A 21,959-nucleotide genomic window follows, 5' to 3' on the forward strand; every position below is an offset into this window, starting at 1 on the left:
ATTTCTCTATACCTCAGGTCCCTATCTGCAAAATCAGGATAAATAATACTTCCTCTCTCCCAGCCTTTATCTTCATTGTCTAGTTAGATTGTAAGCTCTTTGGGGCAAGTGCCGTTCCTTACTATGTGTATGTACAGCACTCGTCACAATGGGGCCCTCCACCCGAGTCTGAGGACCCATGCACTACTGTATGATCATGAGTTAAGAATATGAATAATAAACAATAAGATCAATGGGGACTGCATCTTTAAGATAAGTGGGACTTAGTGAGCACTCAGTCTGTCTGGCAACCACACATTTTAAATCTACGTTATAGTGTGAACCAAAAATAATCATTCCATGCTAATATTCTTATACTTTAACTTACCAATAATAGATTTTGATCAGTGCAGAAGGCCATAGGAGAAAGGATGCTACAAATGCCAGAATGGGGATAGCCAGAGTGCCTCCTGCTATTACAAACATGTTTAACACATCAAGGTCCATATTGTTCTTTAAGATTCTACCTCACCTGCATATGTTAAATAAGAACCAGAGGTTAGCAACAAAATAGTGAATGAAGGAAAGGCTGCCAAGATAAGAGGAAGGCATTAAACATACAACAGATATTGTAATATACAACAGATATTGGTCAGGAACACAAACTGTTTTCAGTTTTAAAACTCTATTTCTTTCAGACCCAAACTGACCCTAAAAACTGCAATCTCATCTTCTCGGATCGAAGCTAAGACAGCTGGTCATAATTTAGTTGCTATGGCACTTTGCAAAACATAAATTCTCGCCCCCTCCCTACCATCATGCTATCCCCAATCTGAAGACTGGGGTAAGAAAGCTCTTATTAAGCATTCATTTAACCCAATTAGCCTTCCTAGCCTCCATACCAAGTCTGAGATTCACAGCATACAATATCTGACCTAAAATTCAACCTCATGTGTCCTGAGACAGACTCATTTCTGCTTTAGACAGGCAGCTGATAATCAAGGAGTAGAGCCTCTTAAAGATCTCAAGGAAGTCTGGGAAGGAGACCTGGCATAGCTTTCTCTGTCTGCAGGCCCTCAGAAGAGTCAAATTGGTCCCCTTCTCTAAGAAAATAGCAGAGCATTCAAATCCTCGTACTAGACTGAAAATATATTGTTCCCAAGAGCTATGTTAAAAGGCCCCCTGCCAGAACCTCAGAGTGCTCCAAATGCAAGATCTCAAAGAACTTCCATGTTCTGGGATTGCTAATACAAATTGCTTTTCAAATGCAACTGTCTGTATAGCATAATGTGGGATTCCTTTATTTCTATACTCTCATCACTAAACAGTATGCATGCACTTTACTGCTGAAGGATTAAACCCTGGCACACATATCCTGGTCATATCCCTTAATTCCTGATGCTGAACATCTGCCATACCATCCATTTCTCAATGCTAGCCTCCTCACAAGAATGAATTATAAATCCAAGCATATTTAAATCCAAGGTTCACTAACCACCCATCTCCCAGTGCTATTGCTCAACTTCTCACAATAGGGCCCATGGATAAACCTACTTCTGTTTTGCTCCAGATGGGTTTTGATTATTTTGAGCTGTTACAGTAGTTGCTACAGCTGGTATATTACATTGCCGAACAGGAACCAAACATTGTATTTACAATCTATTCTGAACTGGAGCTGTACTACTGGGTCATATTTTAGATTAAAATTAAGAAACATATTTTAAAATATAATGGCTAAGATTAGCTGGGGGAAAGAGTGCTGAAGAAAATGTTCTGTTTTTTAGACAAAAACAGTCTAATTTCCAAGGGCATTAACCCAGAAGTGTCCCAGGCACTTTCACTACTCAGGGCCACATTGTGGATGTGTAAAAGGTTGAGGAGAGTATGTAGGGGCTCTCCTCCCTTTACCCTTGTGCAGGAGAACAGCACACTCCCAGCCTGTATCCTCTCCAGACAGGAGGATGTAGGGTCTCTAGTAATTCAGTGGTGCTATAACACCTAGAGGTGTGAGGACCCCCCTCTCTCCTTTATGGCATAGCATAAGGAGTTTGTGGGAGAAGGCAGGGAGCACACATTGCAAGCTTTCAGGGGGGTACAGCAAAAGCTATACTCCACCATTGCTTCTGGAGGCAATGTGCCGGCTTTGGGTATGGTGCCTTAGAGCAGTGGTCTCCAAAGTGGGGTGCATGCACCCCAGGGGGTGCGCAAGACGATCAATTGGGGAGTGCAGCAGGAGGAACGCCACCAGAGCAAAAGGGCAGCGTGGCAGGAGGAGCACCGCCGGAGGGGGGAAAAAAAAGGCGGGGGGGCAGCCCTGAGTCCCCCAGCCTGTGGAGGAGCAGGGGCAGCCGTGCAGCCAGAAAGAAGTGGCACTTTCCCCTTCAAAGCCGGCCGAAGTGTCGCTTTGAAGGGGAAAGCGCCGCTTCTCTCCGGCTGCCGGCTGCGCAGCTGTCCCTGCTCCTCCTGAGTCCTCCAGCCCGTGCTCTCAGGGCCGCATTCTGAAAGGGGCTTTAGAGCTGCAGGCCAGGGCCCCGGGGCCCCCTTAGATAAATAAATATACATATATTGGGGGAGCGTGCTCAAAAAATTTTTACTGAGGGGGTGCGCGATTACCTTAGAGCAGTGTTTTTCAAAGTACGGGTCGGGACCCAGTACTGGGTCACGGAATGTCAGTCACTGGGTCGCCTTGCTGATTCAAATTATAATGATTGTTGCCGGGCGCCAGCTCTAAAGGGCCGTGCAGCAGGGACCTAAAGAGGAGAGAGGTAGGCGGTGAGCGGGAACTGGGGAGGGGAGCAAGTTGGGGCTTGCAGGGCTGCTGCAGGCCTCTCCCCCAGCCCGGAGCTCGCTGCTGCCGGGACTCGGACCCTTCCCCTGGAGCACCATACAGAGGGAGAGAGAGGCCCTTCCCCCGGAGCTGCTCTGTGCTTCTTGCGGCAGCAGCGGGAGAAAGGGGCCCCTTCCCCAGGAGCTCTGTGCTGCGGGCAGGGAGAGAGAAAGGCCCCTCCCCTGGAGCTAGCTGCTGTCTACAGGGAGAGGGCTGGGGGAAGTCCTCTGGCCCCAGCCCTGTGGCAGCCTGCCTGCACTCCAAACTCCACATCCCTGGCCCCACCCCAACCCCCTGCCCCCTTCTGCATCTTGAACCCCTCATCCCTGACCCCACCCCGCATCTCAACTCTCTGCCCCAGTCCTGAGCCCCCTCCTGCACCCTGAAGCCCTCATCCCCAGCTCCACCTTAGAGCCCTCACCCACAGACAGAGCACTCACCTCTGCACCTCACCCTCGGCCCTACCTTGGGCCACCTCCCACACTCCTTACCATAGGCTTACTAAAGCTAGTGTCTAGTGTTAGTTATGTAAAGTGAGTTAAGCTGGAATGTATTGCAACATTATGATTTTATGAAAACTCTAATCAAAAGATATAATTATGTTGGGTCACGGCATCAACAATTTTCTTCAACTGGGCCACAAGGAAAAAAGTTTGAAAACCCCTGCCTTAGAGTTTCTGCTTGGGCAACGCACTTTCCCAGTTTGCCACTGCATGCACAGTGGCTTACAGCCACTATTTAGCCTTTGCTTTGCTGTAGATCTCACAAGTAGCACGTTTAACTGTGAGGCTGGCTTTGTTAGCTTAGACAGTAGGTGGGTGTGCAGCAGATGGAGAACACTGACTATAACTTCTTTCAAAAAGACATTAATTTATTGAAAAACACCCCATTCTCTGATTAGAATTTAAACATAACAATCAGAGTCTTTAAGAGCAGGGCTTACGGTTCAGAAAAGCCTCTTCCTCCTGGGTACAGCTGCCACAGGCCACCGGTTCCGATGATATTCTGAAACCATTATTAAAAAAGAAAAAAAAAAAGGAAATTATATTCCAGGGCTTTTTTCTTTCATATTTAGTAGCAGAGATGCTGTTCATTTCTGCTGTTTAAACCATCAGCAGCACTTCAAAGTACATGGTCACTACCCCCTATTCAACCTTTCGCATTTTATATCACTTCATGTAATAAAATAATATCAAGACACTAGTTCCAAGCATGTACAAAGTGCAAGTCAACACGCAGGACAAACACTGAAAAAGAGTGAGAAGATTAAAGCATTCTGAGCCAACAGAAAGAATCCACTTAACAGTAGGGATCTGCCTCATCAAGGGCTGAACTGAAGGAAAGAAGAAAGATGGAAACTTAGGATCACAACTATCATTAAATAATTAGTACAAATAAATCACATTAACTAAAACTCAGTTAAGTTCCCACTGTTCCTATTTATTTGAAACCCTCTTCCCCAAAGATTTTATATTGCCCCACAACCTTTCAATAAATGGGGCTGTAATGTATTAGAGAGATGGATGTTTCTTTGTACTCCTACAATAATAGATTGAGCTTTCTTGATGAGTTACTCAGCAGCTCTAGATAAAGTAGCATTCAAGTTACAGAACACACGGAAAGACATTTAATGCACAAACAGCATTTGATTAATGTCTATTGTAGGGTCTGAAAGCCTGGTTAAGAGTTCCAGTTATTTGATGTGATTCCATTTAAGACGGGTGTGCTGGCAGGGGCAGCAACCAGGAAGTGTATTATTTATTCCAACTGGCTGTTCTGCATCAGAGTTCAACAAGCAAAGTCATGTTTACCAGCTTCCTGCCTGCAGTCTGCTCCTGGGGTAAGCCATGGCAGCTATTACAACTCATATGATTAAATATTCCCAATGAGCATTACACTACTCAAGGAAACATATCCCTCGTAAACCAAATGCGTCTGACAAACCTGAATAGAAATATGGTATGCCTTTCTCACAAGCTCTAATATAACACATGCATGTATACATGAAGATACAGAATGACATGTGCATGTTGTCTCTTTCCATTCCGGATATAAGACTGATGTAATTTGAAATTTCAAATCTAAATCAGGGTGAAAAATACAAAATACTGATGTTTCCATTACTATAGCATTGGGCTTTATTCTTCACTCACTGCCACCAAAGTAACTTTACTGCCTTCAGCTGACTTACTCCCAATTTAAAGTACTGTAAATAAACTTTTATTTATGTATCCAGCACATTTCAGGTACTTTTATTTAAAAAAAAAAAAAAAGCTATTTTTTGTGCATTTTGAATTTTCAGCCAAACAGAGCTAGACACAAATCACAAGTAAAAAGTAATCATCCAGTCAATAAGAACTGCATCATTCATCATTTTCAAACATAATTAAAAATAAGAATTAAGAATCTGGAGCTGGAGCGCAGAGCAGTGGAGCTGCAGGTTTTTGCCCGGAGCTGGAGCAGAGCCGGATCACAGAAAATCTTGACTGCTCCACTGCTCCAGTTGTTTTTTTTTTTTCATTTTCAATCCAAAAGGAATGATATTTAGCAAGAAAGTCCTAAAAGTGCCAAAAAGTTTCAGATTGTATAGCAACTGATATTAACATCTACTTTACCACTTTACGTAATGTCACAGTTATTCTCACTTCGGCCAAAATCAAGATTTAATGTACAGATACAAAATTACAAACTTTTTTGGAGATATGTTTTATTAAAGAATCAGATAATTATCAGACATCCAGCAACACTGCAGACTGCTCCCACCCTTGTGCCAAGGTTAGGCGAGTACGTACTCGTGTAGATTAGTTAGATAGTTAGATTAGTATGTATTGATACTTCTTTTGTAAGCGTTGATCAACGAGACGCGCTGAGTGCTGCAATTACGGAAAAGTGCGATGCAAGACGCAACGTTTAAGATATCACGAATAGGTATATTGCCCCCCAAAAAAAGTTTTTGTTTATTGATACATTAAGATATCGCAAGAGATATTAACCACGTAAGCTCATTTCTCCCACAGGCTCCCGTTACCAGTACATTTGTTCATTTGTACATGCTCCCGTATCACTCTGACGGACTTATTTTATATGTTATCTGTTCGACGGTCTTTTGGTAGCGCTGTTTGTCATTTTAAATTTACTGAAAAAGTCGCGTGCAGCAGGCATATAAATATACAGTAAACATTTTTGCGTAAATTAGGAGTGATTTCTGTGATCTACCCAGAGTGATTGGAAAACGTCCAACACAACTTTGGGGGTAAATCCTTAGGTCATTTTAAGAAAAAACTAACACGCGTCCTAAAATTCTTCCTAAGGGAGCTACAGTCCCTTCAAGGAGGTGATGAAAAGTTAATTGCTCATTAATATCTCAAAAAGTAATGAAATTATGACTGTGTCTTAGTGTTAGTATGTGCTACCACATTACATTATCCAAAATTATTTAAACCCGAACTGGCGGTTGATCATTTTTATTTTATATTTCAAGAAAGGCTAGATGTCGACTGCCCCTGGCTACGAGCGGTAATATTATGTTCCCTAATAAGTTAATAATTTTTGGTTAATATTTATTATTACGTTTAAAATTTATGATTCCAAAGTTGAAAAATAAGTAATAAGTAAAACTGTTTGTATCACTCTAAGCATCTAAGCAGATTAAAATTTTTAAACAGTTTTCTCAGAAACAGTTAATTATACAAAATAAATTAAGAGTACCATTTTAATACATGTTTTAGCATTAAATCGTATTCCAGGGTCGTACCTGTTAAATAGTCAAAGATTTAAAAAATATTAAATAAAATTGGCTCACTCCCCCCACTTCACGACGCCTGTAGTTTAAATAATTTTATTTGAATGATGTTGTACGACAGAACGTTGGAAATCAACTTTAACGGGAAAGCGGATTCAAATTGCAAGCACAGTCCTTTTAGTAAAGAGAGCAAATTTTCAGAAACAGGTTTTTCCTTCATCAGGCTGGAAACATTATACAAGAGAGAACCTGTTATTTGTTCTATTTTGTATAATCCATTCAGGCTGATGAAGCAAAAACATATTTCTGAACATTTGCTCTCTTTACTAAAAGGACTGTGCTTGCAATTTGAATCCGCTTTCCTGTTAAAGTTTATTTTCAACCTTGTAACGTGTAGCCTCGTTACGTCCCAACAATTAATGTTGTAGAACAGTGATAGCACCTACTAGCGCTACGGCACATACCAAATTTCATTGATATATCTATATTAAAGCGTTTTTGAGATATTAATTAAAAACTTGGAAAATATTTCAAATATTTTTACAGCAAAATTTCACAAGGAAAACTAACTTGCAATTTATAAATAAAAAATTATATTAATTATGTATATTAAAAATACTTCTTACTTCATTAAAACTTCATTAAAATGTTAAAATATACTTTAATAATAATTTTGTGTAAAAAGAAAATGAGATCGAATTTATTTTGGATTTTCTGGACAAAAATGAAATACCTTAAGCGGTTAAGATATCACAAGCAGGTATATTATAAAAAAATGTAATGCTTTTGTTCATTGCTTTTCGAAGATCAAAACAAGAAACACTGGGATGCGGTAGCAGCACAGGAAGATTTGGCCATGGCTTCAACAAAAAAATCAAATCTGCTCCTGATGATTGATAGCTGATTTATGGAAAAGGATCTCAACGACGTCCTTACTTTTGAATTTGAAAAGCCAAAATTTGGGCTTTGGGGAAAAGCAAAGACGAAATTGGCAACGTGCAAGGTGGAAATGGAAGTGAATGGCGAGCTCAAACCATGTAGCTTCAAGACAAGTGAAGCAAGCGCTGTGAAAAGTTTCAGACTTTGGCAGCATGTAAAACGTAACCATCCTGAAAACTATGAGGCTCTGGTTACAAAAAGGACCAGGAAGATGAGGCAAAACAGAAAGCGGACGCTGCTAAACGACGTTCATCTGGCTCTTTGAAAACTCCTGGAGAAAAGATTTTTTGCGGAGATTCATCTGAAAAGAAACCCAAAATTGAGCAAACAAAACTTGACTCATATTTGAAGTCCTCAAAGGTTACAGTCACCATGGATGCCAATACTTTCCATGAAGGGCTGATGGAAATGGTTTGCTTGAGTTCAACACCACTCACTACCTTCAAGCTAAAGAACAAAGGATTCCAAAAAATTGTAGGTGAAATGGGTCGGCAGCTTGGCGTTTCGACGGGGCACGATGCAGTTCGTCATTTAGTTGTCAGCATAGCTGAGTCTGGTCGCAAAGAGCTCAAGACAGCTTTGGAGCAAAAATTGTGCTACCTGAAAATGGATGCGGCAACCCGTGGAAACAGAAATTTCCTTGTAATCAATGCTCAGTACTACGAAGAAGGAAAAGATAAAGCTGTGGTAAAAAACCTTGGACATAAATCGACACTGAAGGGAGTCACAATTCTTTGTACGTGAAAAGTAAAAGCTATTTTAGAAAAATTTGGGATCAGTGAAATGCAAGTGTTGAGCGTCTGCGTTGACAATGCAGCAAACATGACGTGTGCCGTCAAAAATTTCAGCGAGGACAATGAAACCATTTCTACCTCTGAGAACAGGGATGTGAACAGAACTGAAGCTATTTTGCCTGATGAAGGAACTAAAGGAATGGATGAAATCGAACTCAACATGGATGCTGCTGCACAATGGGTTAATGACCCTAGCCTCATACTTCCAACATGGCTTCATGAGGATGACTCAAAAGTCCAACTGATGAGGTGTGGTATTCACACTCTTCAGTTGGCAATCTGGGATGGACTGAACAAAGAACATGCAAAGAAATTTCTGGCAAAAATTCAACAAGTCGTTGTCAAACTACGAACCCCAAGTATTCAAAGTGTTCTGCTTGATCTACATGGGGTAACTCAATCACTGGACACTGTGACTCGCTGGGGTTCAACATTTGCGATGATTGATCGGCTTCTCGTTTTTCAATCTTACTGTGAACAAGTGGCTGCTCCTGGAACAAGAGAACTCAAGTTAACAAAAGCTGAATGGGACAAAGTGAAGAACCTGCGAGACCTCTTGGCAAAGCCAAACCAAACAACTGTGAATCTTCAAGCTGTCGATGTAACCCCTGGAGTTTTAACGAAGGAATGGCGAAAACTGTCAAAATTCTTGCAAGAAAATGGTGGACAAATTGCAGAAGGAATTCTATCCTCTGTGCAGAAACGCGAAGAGAAGCTTTTTGACAATATTAATTTCCTTGCTGGAGTTTATGTTGACCCACGGTCAAGAGAAATATGCTCAAGAGAAATAACAAAGACAAAGGAAAGGCTCCTTGATATTGCTCGACGACTCGAACAACAAAATCTATTGCTCCATTTGAACTCAGTGAAAGAGGGTGAAGAAAATGAAACACAACAAAAGGAGTCATCAACAATTGAATTTGCGGTTTCAGAAAGTTCACATCCTTCAGAAATAGCAGGCTGTTCTCAAACTTCCATCTCCACTCTGAACTTGTTCGAGCGTCCACCCCGAGACGTCTTCAACCATCACAGTGAAATGGAGATAATCCAAGCACCAATTCTTCAGAAGATGACGCCTTCGAAAAGGAACTGGATAAAGAAGAAAGACGCCGGCGAGTTTCTGCAATTCATAATTGTAATGAAGCATTAGTCGAGATAAATTTTTGGGAAGATTGTGAGGCGATGGAGTCTATTGGTAGGCTAAAAGTTAAGTCTGTTTTTGAGGCCATTCACAGCTACTCACACTGAATTCAGGCTGCCTGTAGAATTGCATGCCAACAACTCAAGCTCGTGTACAGTGACTGCTTTCAGCTTTAAAGTTAATTTTAAATGATTTGCAGCAGGCTATGAAAGACGACTTGACTGCTGCAATAATTTTTTACAGAATGAATTATGAATGATTCTAGTTTGTATCATTGTTGACATTTAAATTGTTTTAAAAGTCTGAATAAAAATAATGTTTTTTCAAAATTACAGTATGCACTTTTTTATTTAGTTAAAAATTCATTTGAGTTGGAGGGCGGAGCAGAGCTGGAGCAGTCACTATTGGTGCCAGAGTGGAGCTGGAGCGGAGCAATTCAAAAATTTGATTTGCTCCAAATCCCTGATTGCTTAAATAAATGTGTAATAAATTAAATAGTGTATGCTCCTGGTTAGCAAAAAGAAGTACCAAATTTAGTGTAAAAGCTATATTTAGTTGCAAACCAACATATTTTAATGGTTACCAACCAATGAGAATCAAACTTGCTTTAGGAAAATTAAAAGTACACAATTTAAATCGATGGCTTAAAAATAGGTTTCTTGCTTGCTGATTAAAATCAGTGATTTACACTTCTTTGATTTAAATCAATCCATCCTATTTACTCCTAAGAGCATTCTGGGCTAAAACATTAAAAATGCTGCACAAAATATTTTAAAATTCTTCAAGTTTTATTTGTCAATAAATAAGTGCAGAGACTCCAGCATGGCAGTGGGGAGCCCAGGCCACTGGCTGCACAAAGGAGGGAGATCACCCTGTAGGCCCCTCACCCCTGGGACACGGACTCAGCGGTGAGGCTGCACCTGACCCTTATGCAGCACCTGGGCCTGCCCCAGAAACAACCTGGGGCCCCCCTTTGCACCACGCGCACCAAGTGTGGGCACGCAGGCTCAACCAGGCACTATCCAAGTGCGGAGGGGCTCAGTGTCAGGGGATCCAGGTGTGGTGTGAGAGGATTCTGTGTGGGACAATCTGGATGCAGGCAGCTCAGTGGGGGGGTCTAAGTGTGGGGGGATCTGGATGCACACAGGCTTTTGGGGGGGGGGGTGCAGGGGCAATGGGACTCTGCCAGGGCTTCCAGGTGAAGGTGTTTGGGGCTCAGTGGAGGGATCTGGGTGTGGGGGTCTCAGTACGGGGGGCGGGGTTGTCTGGGTGCTGGGGGAGTGAGGCTTGGGGGGGTGGAGGTGGAGCTATTTGTTGGTCTGGATGTGGGGCTCAGGGTGGTGCACGGGGTGGGGGTTTGAGTGGAGGGAGCTCAGTGGGTAGTGGTCTGGGTGCAGGAGTAAGGGTCCAGGGCAGGGAGTCTGCATGCAGGGGGGCTCCAGATGCAGCAGTTAAGGTTCAGTGGGGTGGGGTTCGGGTATGGAGGGCTAGGGGAGTTCTGGATATACATGGTGAGGCCTGGCAGGGGTGTCTGGGTATGGGAGGTCCGGATACATGGGCATTGGGTGGATGGGGGAGCAGCTCCCCGTATACTGACCCCTCCCCCCACAGTTGAGGAGCGATGTGGGCAGGAAGCAGGGTAAGATGCTGAGCTTCCTGCAGCTGCGGGAGGTTTCTGGGGGTGGGTTCTGACACAGCCCAGACACTCCTTGCAGGGGAAGAGGAAGTCCTGTCCTCTCCTGCCTACAGCCCAGCTGGGACCAGCAGCTGATCCCGGCTCAGGGCAGAAGCTACTGGCTGGGGTGTCACAGAATCATGGAATATCAGGGTTGGAAGGGACCTCAGGAGGTCATCTAGTCCAACCCCCTGCTAAAAGCAGGACCAATCCCCAACTAAATCTTCCCAGCCAGGGCTTTGTCAAGCCTGACCTTAAAGTCCCTAGCCCCGCAGTAATTTACCTCTCTGCCAGCTGCTCCGGGTGCGTGAAATGATGTACCTGCTCTCCTAGGAAGTGATGCATGACTGTGCTTGCAGCTTCCCTTTGTTTCCCTGTCAGAAAGTCATTTTTCTGTGGGAAAGCAAATAAATCTGAGGGGGACACTAATTCTGCGCACATGCAGTGGCACAGATTCCCCCAGCAGTACCTATTGCATTCCCTAGATTCTGGGGAGGGTGGTTCTCTCCCCAGCCATCTGGGGCTGTGGCAATAGGCAAGAACTATCAAACCCCAGCACTCCTTCACCCTGCCTCACACCCCGTATGCTGGGAGGGGCAAGGAGGACAGCATAAAACCATACAAGCAAAACCGTATAGAGAAAATTAATTCTTCAAATCAATCCCCAAACTGCAGGTGGCACTGATTCAGACTAGCAAGCTACTTAAAATGTCTTTTACCCTCCAGAAAGTGTCTTGTTTACTGTGTTGTGGGTTGTTTTAAAGAAAGGATAGAGTTAAAAAGACAACAAAAATTTTACAGCAGGAGCAAACTTGGCTTCCTGCACCACATGCCATGCCAGCAGGGACCAGGAAGAGTGTGAAAGCAGCAAACTTGTCCCTTAGGGAAAGGATGCATTTTGTTTCGTTCTTCAGAAGCCACCTCAGGTTTTGGTCAGGTTGTATTTTTTAGCCCACAGTAACACCTAAGCTCTTAACAAAAGATAAAATAATATTACTGCTATTAAAAAGGCAACACAACTAAAAAAGAGGATGCTAATTTAACCATCACTGAAACACAACAAGCAACATTTTGATTCTGTCAGAAACTAAATTAAAACAAAAGCCAAAACCCATGACTTGCACTCATTAAAAGCTGCACGTCATTGGATCACAATCTGTTCTCAAAGGCTAAATTATCCCAACGAGAGCTTTGTAACCAAGTGTTGTTTGCATAGCAACAGATGGGAGAAAAACACCACTCTGGGCTTCTACAGTGCCTTCCTTGCAAGGTCCTCAAAGCACTTCCTAAACATTAATTAGGCAAACCTTATAATACAATACCAATGCAAGGTGGGTAACCATGACATCCATATGCAAAATGGAAAAACACTGACGTTTACAATGAGCTAGCAGCAGAACTGGGACTAGAACCTATGAGTGCTGCTGCCCAGATTTGAGCTAACCACTGGACCACATGCCTCTAAGATTAAAGCATTCTCTAGAAAGGGATTCAAAATAAAACCCTGTCATCCCAAATGTCTTACTGCTGCCAGAAACAGCATGTAAGTGAGTGACAGAAGTAACGTAGGTGGTGAAACAGGATTTAAATCATTCAAGAGCAGTTCCAGATAGTCCCACAGAATTTACCCAACAGCCCCTTCGTCCAAAATAATCTAATGAATAATTATCAACAGCAGAAGGAAGAGCAAGGAAATTTATAATCAAGCATTCGTCAGGTCATAAATCATTATTCCCCATTTGAACTCAATTAACTGAATAACCTGTTCAAATGTAAAAATGTTAAGTTTCAGAAGTAGAAAAGCTGCCACTTACTGAGTATGGCAGAATAACTGCACTGTCAGCAGCACTCAGCCAAAAGACTGACTAGTTAGTCTGAATGAGTTTTAAATCCTTGTCTATAGTCTGTCTTGTTTCTTGCTGGCATGTGAATTGGTATAAAAGAATTCTTGGGGTATAATTCAAATGTTTCTTTTGATTTTATCAAGTTAACCCCAAATAGGCTTCAAAAACAGCACACTCTGTGGCACAATTAAAACAGAGATGCCTCCTCACCAAAACTAAATTAATCTGAACTAGTTTAATATTGTTTATGAGATCCAAGTAGGGGACGGGGAAATTCAAATCTGAAGCAGTGAAGTACCAGAGCAGCATGCACAGAGCACTGATACTTTTCATTAGTATCACCAATTTTTGTACAATGTGTCTCGGGGAAAGTTACATAACCTACAAGGCAAACTCCTTTTGATGAAATGGTGTTTCGCATACAGAGGATAATACACGCCACTAGGAGTACTGACATACCAAACAATTTTTGAATTCAGAAGCTAAAAATGTAGGTGAGAATTTAGGGCCCAGTTCAGCAAGGGAAGAAAAAAGTCCATCTGCACAAATCTGTGCAAGGTCATGGAGGACTTTCTTTCTGTAGAAATCACATATATATTTTCATTAAACAGGCCCGCTGAACTTTAACGTAGCCATTATCAGTAAAGAACTGTGTCTGTAAAAATCAAAATAATTTTGGATATAGTCTATATTTAGCTTAATGTTACTTGGCTCCAGAGCACTCAATTTCTGACTTACACAGCAACAGATTTTTAAATTAAAAATACTGAAAGTTACAAAAAATTTAAATCCATCTTATTTTTACTTGAAATATTAATAGAGAAGAAACAACATAATACAAATGTAAGACCCCGCTGAGGGATTTTCAGGCTATGATAAACCATAATAGCAGAGCGTCTGTCACCAGAACCCCAACCTGAACTAGCTAATAACACAAGAAAAATTGAAGTTTCTCTTTGAAACCATCTTCTGCTTACAATGCCATATATATAAGAAATAATTTGATGTACCATTTTGATACTGCTATAATTTATTCCAGCTGTTCTGACTTTTCACACACGTGCTATGCTCTGCAGTCTTTCAGAAGCCATATAATTGTATAATGTAAATTAAGATCTATTAATATTTGAAATGCTATGGAGGGAACTGCTTGTCCAGGAGCCACTTAGCTATCCTGCTTAATCCAGTCCTAAAAGGAATGGAATTAAGAAAAGCAACTGTTAGACTTTATTTACAGACTGCTTCAAGATGAATAAATATTTTTTTTCTATGTTTCACAGGCTCTGTATCTTTGACCTGTTTTTACTTTGTAAAACACAAGAGAAGCAAACTGAAATCAGGTCATTTGGGTTCAGTTTCTATCCCTGTTTTTTAGTATCAATTATCAAAACACAGCAACAACTGATTATTGGTACTTGTCAACAGCATGGTTAAAACACCGTTGAAAAGCTTAACTGGTACTCGCTGTGATTCCAACAAAGCAGCTGGCTTAAAGTCACAGAGAATAGTCCCCTTCTTTCTTCCAAATCCAAAAATAATCTCCATCCCTTATGTATATGCGTACACATCAGCATGTATAAAGACACATTTTAAGTGGTGTACACAAGTTGCGTAATTTCCCTATTTATTTCATTTGTATATCTGAAGTTATCATTGCTCATATATGAGAGGATATGAATGTGAAAGGTTGGGGGAAGAGATTATATGCTTTCCCCTAATAAATCTAAAGAATGGCTCCAACCTAACCAGATTCTGAATTTCTTTCCAAGTGTATAGACATTGATCAAAGTAGCATTTATACTACACCATCTGATACGCATAGAATTTCATTTTGGAAGAAGGCGGGTTCTTCAAAATAATAGACATGGATACCACTTTGCTTTTCCAATGTTAAAAATCAATAGAGACATTTTTCGGTGGCTATTTATCTACTTTCAAATTAAAAACAATTACAGTGAGAACTTAACAACTTTTTTTTAAAATACCAGAACTGTATAGGTGCTCACGAAGATCCACTGATTTGTTAAAATATGAAAGACATACATATACACAACACACATACTCCCTTTTGATGAAACTGTCCCATTACTTCTAAAATGAAGCTGCCTGTAATGGCTCAGACACAGTACAGTAAGCAATACATAACTAACAAATCCTTCCTGACATATCAGTTTTCTCAGATGCATCTAGTGACCAGACAGCAAGTGTGAAAAATCAGGAGGGGGAAACAGGTTGCCTATATAAAATAAAGTCCTTAATATCAGGATGGTCACAATAATATCAGGACATCTGGTCAGCTTAGCTGCATCAGAAATTTCCCCTAGCCTTCCTCCAATCTGGCATTGTCCTTCATTAAAGTCTAAGATCATAAAGCAGCAAAATCCCCCTCCCCTTTAAATCACAGATTAGTAACAACTCTTCCTTTTCAAAAAGGAAACACTAAAACACATTATTTTAAATCCTGGCCCAAATTTTGAGATCTCGGAGATGAAAATTCTGCATTACACATATCCTACTCTGTTATGGAAGAAGCTCAGTGTTGTTTCCACTGGTGCTCAGGAGGTCATGTGTAAGTACTTCGGTTTATACTGAGTACATCAACAGACTTCCCCCGTATTAAAACAGATTAGGAATTTTCAACTGAAAACAATCCCCCAAACTGCTTTTGATTCTCCCAGATAGGAATGTGCCTTATGCCCTATAATGTCAAGAGAAATCCCACTCACTGTGCTCAATGCTCTCTGAAATAAATATTTTAACTCAGTTTAAAACTTCTGCAAGCTTAAACATTCTGTGCCTGTAATTCTGATGGCTGGAGAGCGTTCAACAAACTTCACCAGTAAACCATTTTACTTACAATGCCTACAGTCTTACGTCAGGTTCATATCTGAAGTGGCACAGGGATCTGTGCAAAAATCTTGTTTTAAAAAATTTCAGTAAGCCAATTCCTGAGACCCACTTTAGAGAATGACCAAGTGAATCCCTGCAGCCCACAAGAGAGGCTAGGGCACTGAAGAATTCACAGGCCCTTCTTGTGAGAACCACAATTTAAGCAACAAAAGAAACACCGAACATTGTTCAACAGTCTGGCAACACCAGTGATATCCCATCACAGATACAAATTCACAGACAGACAAACATGGTGTTAGCTTCTCACAGAATTTTGGTAAATTCCTGAGAACAGCCATGCTGACTCAGGAAATCGCAGCTAGGGACAATGTTCTAGAATAGAATCCCATCTGGTTCCACCTTTCCTGTGCGACCGCCCCCTGCCCCAGTAATGACGGTTGACAAGGTTTAGCACAACAAAGCGCTTTACAGACCACACGCGGGTGAGGTCACATCACAGCACCCTCCGAAAGCCAGCCACTTCTGGGGAGGAGCGTGGCTGCTGCTAGGCGAAGTGCTCTGAGGGGACCTTTTCCGCCTCTGCGGAGTAACCAGGTCCAGGACATGCATGTGCGGAGTCCGACTGTACTGCGGCGCCGACCCAGGGGGCCAGGGACGCTGCCTCTATGTGCCTGGGTGGAGCCAGGTGAATGTGGGCTCGGGTGGCCACACGCTGCCCAGGCCCGGCTCCCGTCGGGCTTCAGAAGAGACCACATACCCTGGCGCCCCGGGGTCTGCCCCCCGGCTGCACCGGCAGCTCCCCTCCCCGCCCCGATCGCTGACACGGCGCCTCAAGCCCCGGCAGCGGCCCAAGCCAGGCTGCCCCCAGCTGTTTCCGCCGCCGCCGCCGCCGCCGCCGCCGCGGCGTCCCCTCCCCTCCCGGCCGCTGCAGCAGCAGCAGCATCCTCCCCGGCACCTCCATGCACAGCCTCCTAGCTCAGCCCGTCCTCACCCGCCCGGGCTCTCCGGCTTCGCCGCCGCCGCCGCGGCGTCCCCACCCCGGGGCCGGCCCTGCAGCAGCTGCCCCGCTCCGCTCGAGACGCCTCCTTCGGCTGCGGCTGTCCCGGGCTGCAGCCGCGCAACTGCCGCGCGCGCTGCTTCTGCTCCTCTCTCTCTTTCTCTGTCCCTGCACCTTAAAGGCAGGGAGCACGGGAGCCTCCCCCTCCGACAGAAAATGCTCGGGCTCAGTCTGAACAGCAGCCCGCCCTGCCCCCCGGGCCAATGGAATGGCATAAAGCTCCATCGCTATACCCCGTTGTCTGGAGCTGCTCCCCCTTAGCCACGGGCTGGTGCCTGCCTGGGACATAGCGCACAGATACGGACGACCGGCTCTTGGCGGGCACCCCAGGGGGGCCGTGATTAAGGGTCCCTGGTGCTGCACTGGGTATGCATTTGGATTGTTTTGTTCCAGAGCTGAACAGACGTCATCAGCAGAAGTGGCATGACATCATACTGGGCACCGCCACTAGCAGGCTGCTGCAAAGCTGATGGGAGGCTGCCCCAGCTGGGCTTGTTCTGCAAGCAATAAATCCGCCGTTATGTGTCACTGAGTTAAGCTATACTCTTGTAATTAAAGGGACACTGGCAGATCAAAAGCCCTGTATGAAAAGGTTTCCTTTCCTGTGCGAGTAATAAAAGTTCAGGGTTATACAACGCAATGAATAGTGAAACTTCTAATTTATTTTTCACAATGAATACTTCTGGGGGGGGGGATTTTTGGTTTTGTTTTATTTTGCTTATTTTGAATAGTGAAAGTAGACGATCCTGTTCCCAATCAGATTCTCCTTTTGTAAACACAATAAAGTAATAAACTGTTTAACTTAAAAAAAATAAAATATCTCTATTAATATTCGATTTTGTGAAAATCTAGATACTGAGTCTAAATGCTTAAAAATATCCATTAAGAGTCTGTCAGCATTTCCACAAAGGAAAGCACAATGGGCACTTGCCATTTTCTTTCTTTTTTATATATCTAAAGACTTGTAAAGTTTGGGTTAACTTTAAAATAACCCTGCTTGGTTTTTAACATTAGAACATTGGGTCCTGTCTAGGCTGGAAAACACTGCCATGATCACATCACAAAAATCACGCCCTTGATCTGGGTTTACTCACAGTGCAGAAAATTCAGCACATGCCTAAAGCTTTGTAGGAGTCGGGCCCAAGAGAATGAAAATTGGCTATTTGAAAGAGGAAGGGATTTTTAGCCAGACTGCTTAAAACTCTTTGTTTTTGGAAAGTGTAATTATTAACTTCCATAACTAATTAACATTTTGAAGGAAGGAAATTTTTGTTAAAAAGATTCAACTCTTCCATCCCTTCAGGTGCCGTGTGAGAGCTCACAATGAACATCTCCTAGATCTTCCAGTGGCCCTCCAATAAAACCAGGGAAGTCTCAATGTTAAATTCCTAATATTTCTAAAATAAAAGACAAGCAGCAAAAAAGGGCATAAACCTAATGTTAAAAAAATCCTTTGTTAGCCACCTTTCCCTGGACCACTGTTAGAAGTTTGAAATGTGATTTGCCTTAAACCTGTTATTTAGAATAGGAAAAACTTTCCCCCGTTATATTTGTTGTAAAAAAGCTACTGTTCCATCTGTATTTTAAAACAAACAAACCTCTTTAAAAAATTGTCATTAAATAAATTGTACCCTCTTATGACTTGGAAGAAACCAAATGAACTCTATTCCCAGAGTTGCTGTAACATTAACTGATAGTATTTTACATAAGATGTAATTTATGACAGTATGAAACAGAAACAACCATATCCATTTCAGATCCATGCAAAACACAAACAAATCAGCTTGCCACTTGCAGAACCTCAAAACTGGCAAATAGAAAATGGCATTTTCAAGCTTAACGGTATCTTACATTTCAAAAAGAATTTCCTCTTTGCTTTATTTACTTATTTATTCATATTGAATGCACAGAGCTCATATGGGCTTTTTAGCACATCTCCAGCATTGGGGCTGTGCAAATCACCCAACCTAGCAGAAGTATTGGGAGTCATGATGCTTTCAAGAGTATCCCAGCCCACATGCTGCAGCACCCATAAAGGAGATACAGCATATGTTCCTCCGGGCTGTCAGACAGTTCTTATAACATAAAGCAGAAGGAAACTTTTACATGCTTTTACTTAGTGGGTAGTCTTGTGATTCCATTTCCACTTCACAACTACAAAATCTCCTTTTTTCAGGCTTCGTAATTAATTCTGTTTAACTTGCCTTCCCTTCCCTCCCATGGGGTTTTAAATAATTTCTGGAAGTAAGTTACCTTAAAAACAAGAATTGTTCCTCCTGATTGGAAAGTTGCTAATGTGGTACCTATTATTTTAAAAAAGAGCCAATGGAGATCTTGGGAAATGCAGACCAGGGAACCTGACCCCACTCTTTTATTTTTGTTTTGTTATTCTGTTAAGGTTTGCAGAGGTCTTTGAACATGAATGCTAAATATTAATTTGTTATTTAGTATAAATCATTTTATGACTTCAGTACCGGGCAAACTGATGGAGAATTTACTTAAATACAGAATAAATTAAATACTTGGGTTAGTGTGACTTAATTGGGTCAAGTGATCATGGCTTCTGTGATGTAAGGAATATTGAGCTCCTCTAGGTTGCTGGGACTTCTTGAAAAAGCTAATCAAATAGCAGATAAGTTAGGCTACGATTATGTCACAGAGGTCACAGAATCTGTGACTTCCATGACATTTTCTGCCCTGGGGCTGCAGCTCCCAGCCCCCACCCTGACGTGGGGACCCTACAGCTGCCCAGCTGCAGCAGGGGGCTGGCAGACCCTGCCGCTGTCCAGCTGCCGTGGGGAGCAGCGGACCCCGCAGCTTCCAGCCCTGGCAAGAAGACTCCCCGCAGCTGCCCAGCCATGGCGGGCAGTGGAAACCCTGAAGCTGCCCAGCTACAGCCAGCAGTTGGGGGATCCTGCAGCTCCCAGCTGCACCAGGGGCGAGGAGACCCCACAGTAGCCCAGCCCCACGGGCAGGGGGACCCCGGAGCGCCCACACGCAGCAGCGGTAGGGGACCCAGGAGCCCCACCTGCAGTGGGTGCTGAACCCGCCTACCCCTTATCAGGGATATTTTTAGTAAAAGTCAGCATCTGTGGCTCAGTGTCTCTTGCCCATGACCTGTCCCTGACTTTTACTAAAAATATCTGTAACAAAAACTTTAGCCTTACAGATAAGGGATATCTAGGGGTTATAAGTTTACTTGGAACTTCAAAAGTCTTGTGATAAAGTCCCTCCTAAAAGATTTAGTTGAAAGAAGCTAAGGGATTATTAAGACACAATAAGGGTTGAAGTCTCATTGTGGATAAAATCTAGTTAAACTTGAGGGCCTTCTCCACATGACAAAGTTGTGCTAGTTTAATTTAAATATTTTCTAAAATATATTGCTTTAGTTAAACCAGTGCACGCCCCTGTGTGGACACTTATTTTCATTTGAGTGGTTCAACAGATTCCTAATCAACGTAAGCTAAAATACACTGGGGGAGTGAGGCGGGGGGGGGCACGCTGAGAGGAGCATGACATTGACAGCAGCTGGCAGAGTGCTATTTGAGATGCACTAGGTGCTGGAGCCTTTAGGGCTTTACAGCTGCAGCACTTGCTTAAGCATGGTGCACCTGGCACCACCAAAGACTGTTTCAGGGCAAAGCCTAGTACCACAGCACTCCAGAGACCACATGCAGAGGCAACACTTACACAAGGAGGAGGGAGGCTGAGGACCAGATGGGACATTACTATGGAAACTGAAATTGCTGGGGGTGGGGTCTGTGATGCTAGGAAGAGCCAGAGTTGAAGTCAGAGATTAATATGAATAGGGAAGGGGGAAGCCAGTTGAGTAACAGATCACAGTGCTATGGACGGGGCAGATGAGATGGAGTGTTGTTCAGAGGAGGAGGAGGAAGCTCTCTGGGAGAGCCAGGAGGTGGGGAGAGTGGGAGATGAAGAGGAGTTCTGAGCATTCCAAAGTAAACAGGAGGAGGGGAGAGCGTGAGGGTGGGGACAGGTATGAGGTTAGAGGAGGAAGGACCAGAGGTACCCTGGTGATGGTGGGGAAAGTTGTGGGAGAAAAGGGTGAGGACTAAGGCAGGGCCAGGGTTGGGACAGCCATCACCAGAGAGAAAGAGTAAGAGGAAGCAGAGGTGGGGTCTGGATTTGAGAGGGAAGAGCAACAGGAGAAGATAGAGCTGGTGGGAATACTAAAAGGGGGAGGAAAGAAAAGGTTCTGACAGTGGGAGAAGGAGAAAGAGGAGAAAAGGCAGAGAACGGTAGTTGTTGGAATCAAGAAGGAGATTAAAAAAGTCAGTTATCTTCCCTTGCAGCTCAGTCCAAAGGTGGAGAGGAAATTTGGTTAACTCCACCTGCAGTTCTCCATACTGGTGGTCTGTCCCTGGAGCCAACTTTTTGTATCAGAGGAGGAATAGCAAGATGGCGGCACATCTGCCGAGTGCAGCTACCTGGCAATCTCTGCATGTGACAAGGTAGATTCAGCATCTTCACCAGACACTGCCTTTGATCACCAGATCTTTCAGTCTGTCATTCTTCCTTGATCTGTCTCAATTCATTCTGCTCTTTCCCTATCTGCCCCCCTATCCCCACAGCCTCCTTATAATTCACTGGAAGTGACTTCTCATAACACAGGAATGCTCTCATCTGGATTTTTTCCTCACCTAGTTTGTGTTTTGTAGGATTTAAAGCTTTGGAAGTATCTTGATTGGGAGGCAATTCCAGACCATATATCTATCTGAGGTACTGATATGCCCCCCCGTCCCCCTGTTCCCCAGTTTATTGTCCTATCTAAGCATCTCACAATTTTCAGTGTATTTCTCTTCACAGCACCTTTCTGCGATAGGGCTGTGCTGTTTACCCACATTGTACTGGTGAAAAGAAAAAAGAAAAGGAGTACTTGTGGCACCTTAGAGACTAACCAGTTTATTTGAGCATGAGCTTTCGTGAGCTACAGCTCACTTCATCGGATGCATAGCATATTGTGGAAACTGCAGAAGACATTATATACACACAGAGACCATGAAACAAAACTTCCTCCCACCCCACTGTCCTGCTCGTAACAGCTTATCTAAAGTGATCATCAAGGGAGGGCCATTTCCAGCACAAATCCA

The 21,959-nt window shown here is 43.1% G+C and overlaps 1 protein-coding gene across 3 annotated transcripts in view; it reads right to left on the bottom strand.

Moving 5' to 3' along the window:
• The window catches only part of ABHD6 (abhydrolase domain containing 6, acylglycerol lipase), a 41,725-nt gene extending 24,439 nt beyond the window's left edge, over positions 1–17,286 (bottom strand). The window contains exons 1-4 of one of the 3 annotated variants that reach the window (XM_074957686.1): positions 17,082–17,286; positions 3,750–3,811; positions 2,593–2,729; positions 368–511 (exon numbers count right to left, since the gene is read on the bottom strand). In XM_074957686.1, coding sequence (XP_074813787.1) covers positions 368–486 — 119 coding nt within the window. In that variant the 5' untranslated portion in view covers positions 487–511; positions 2,593–2,729; positions 3,750–3,811; positions 17,082–17,286. Of the gene's footprint in view, positions 1–367; positions 512–2,592; positions 2,730–3,749; positions 3,812–16,264; positions 16,301–16,782; positions 16,919–17,081 lie in introns of those variants that run through there. The other 2 variants (XM_074957685.1, XM_074957687.1) reach the window with 2 other exon arrangements.
• Between the last annotated feature and the right edge of the window lie 4,673 nt (positions 17,287–21,959).

The sequence above is a fragment of the Natator depressus genome, chromosome 7 (assembly GCF_965152275.1).
Source record: "Natator depressus isolate rNatDep1 chromosome 7, rNatDep2.hap1, whole genome shotgun sequence".
Taxonomy (NCBI): domain Eukaryota; kingdom Metazoa; phylum Chordata; order Testudines; family Cheloniidae; genus Natator; species Natator depressus.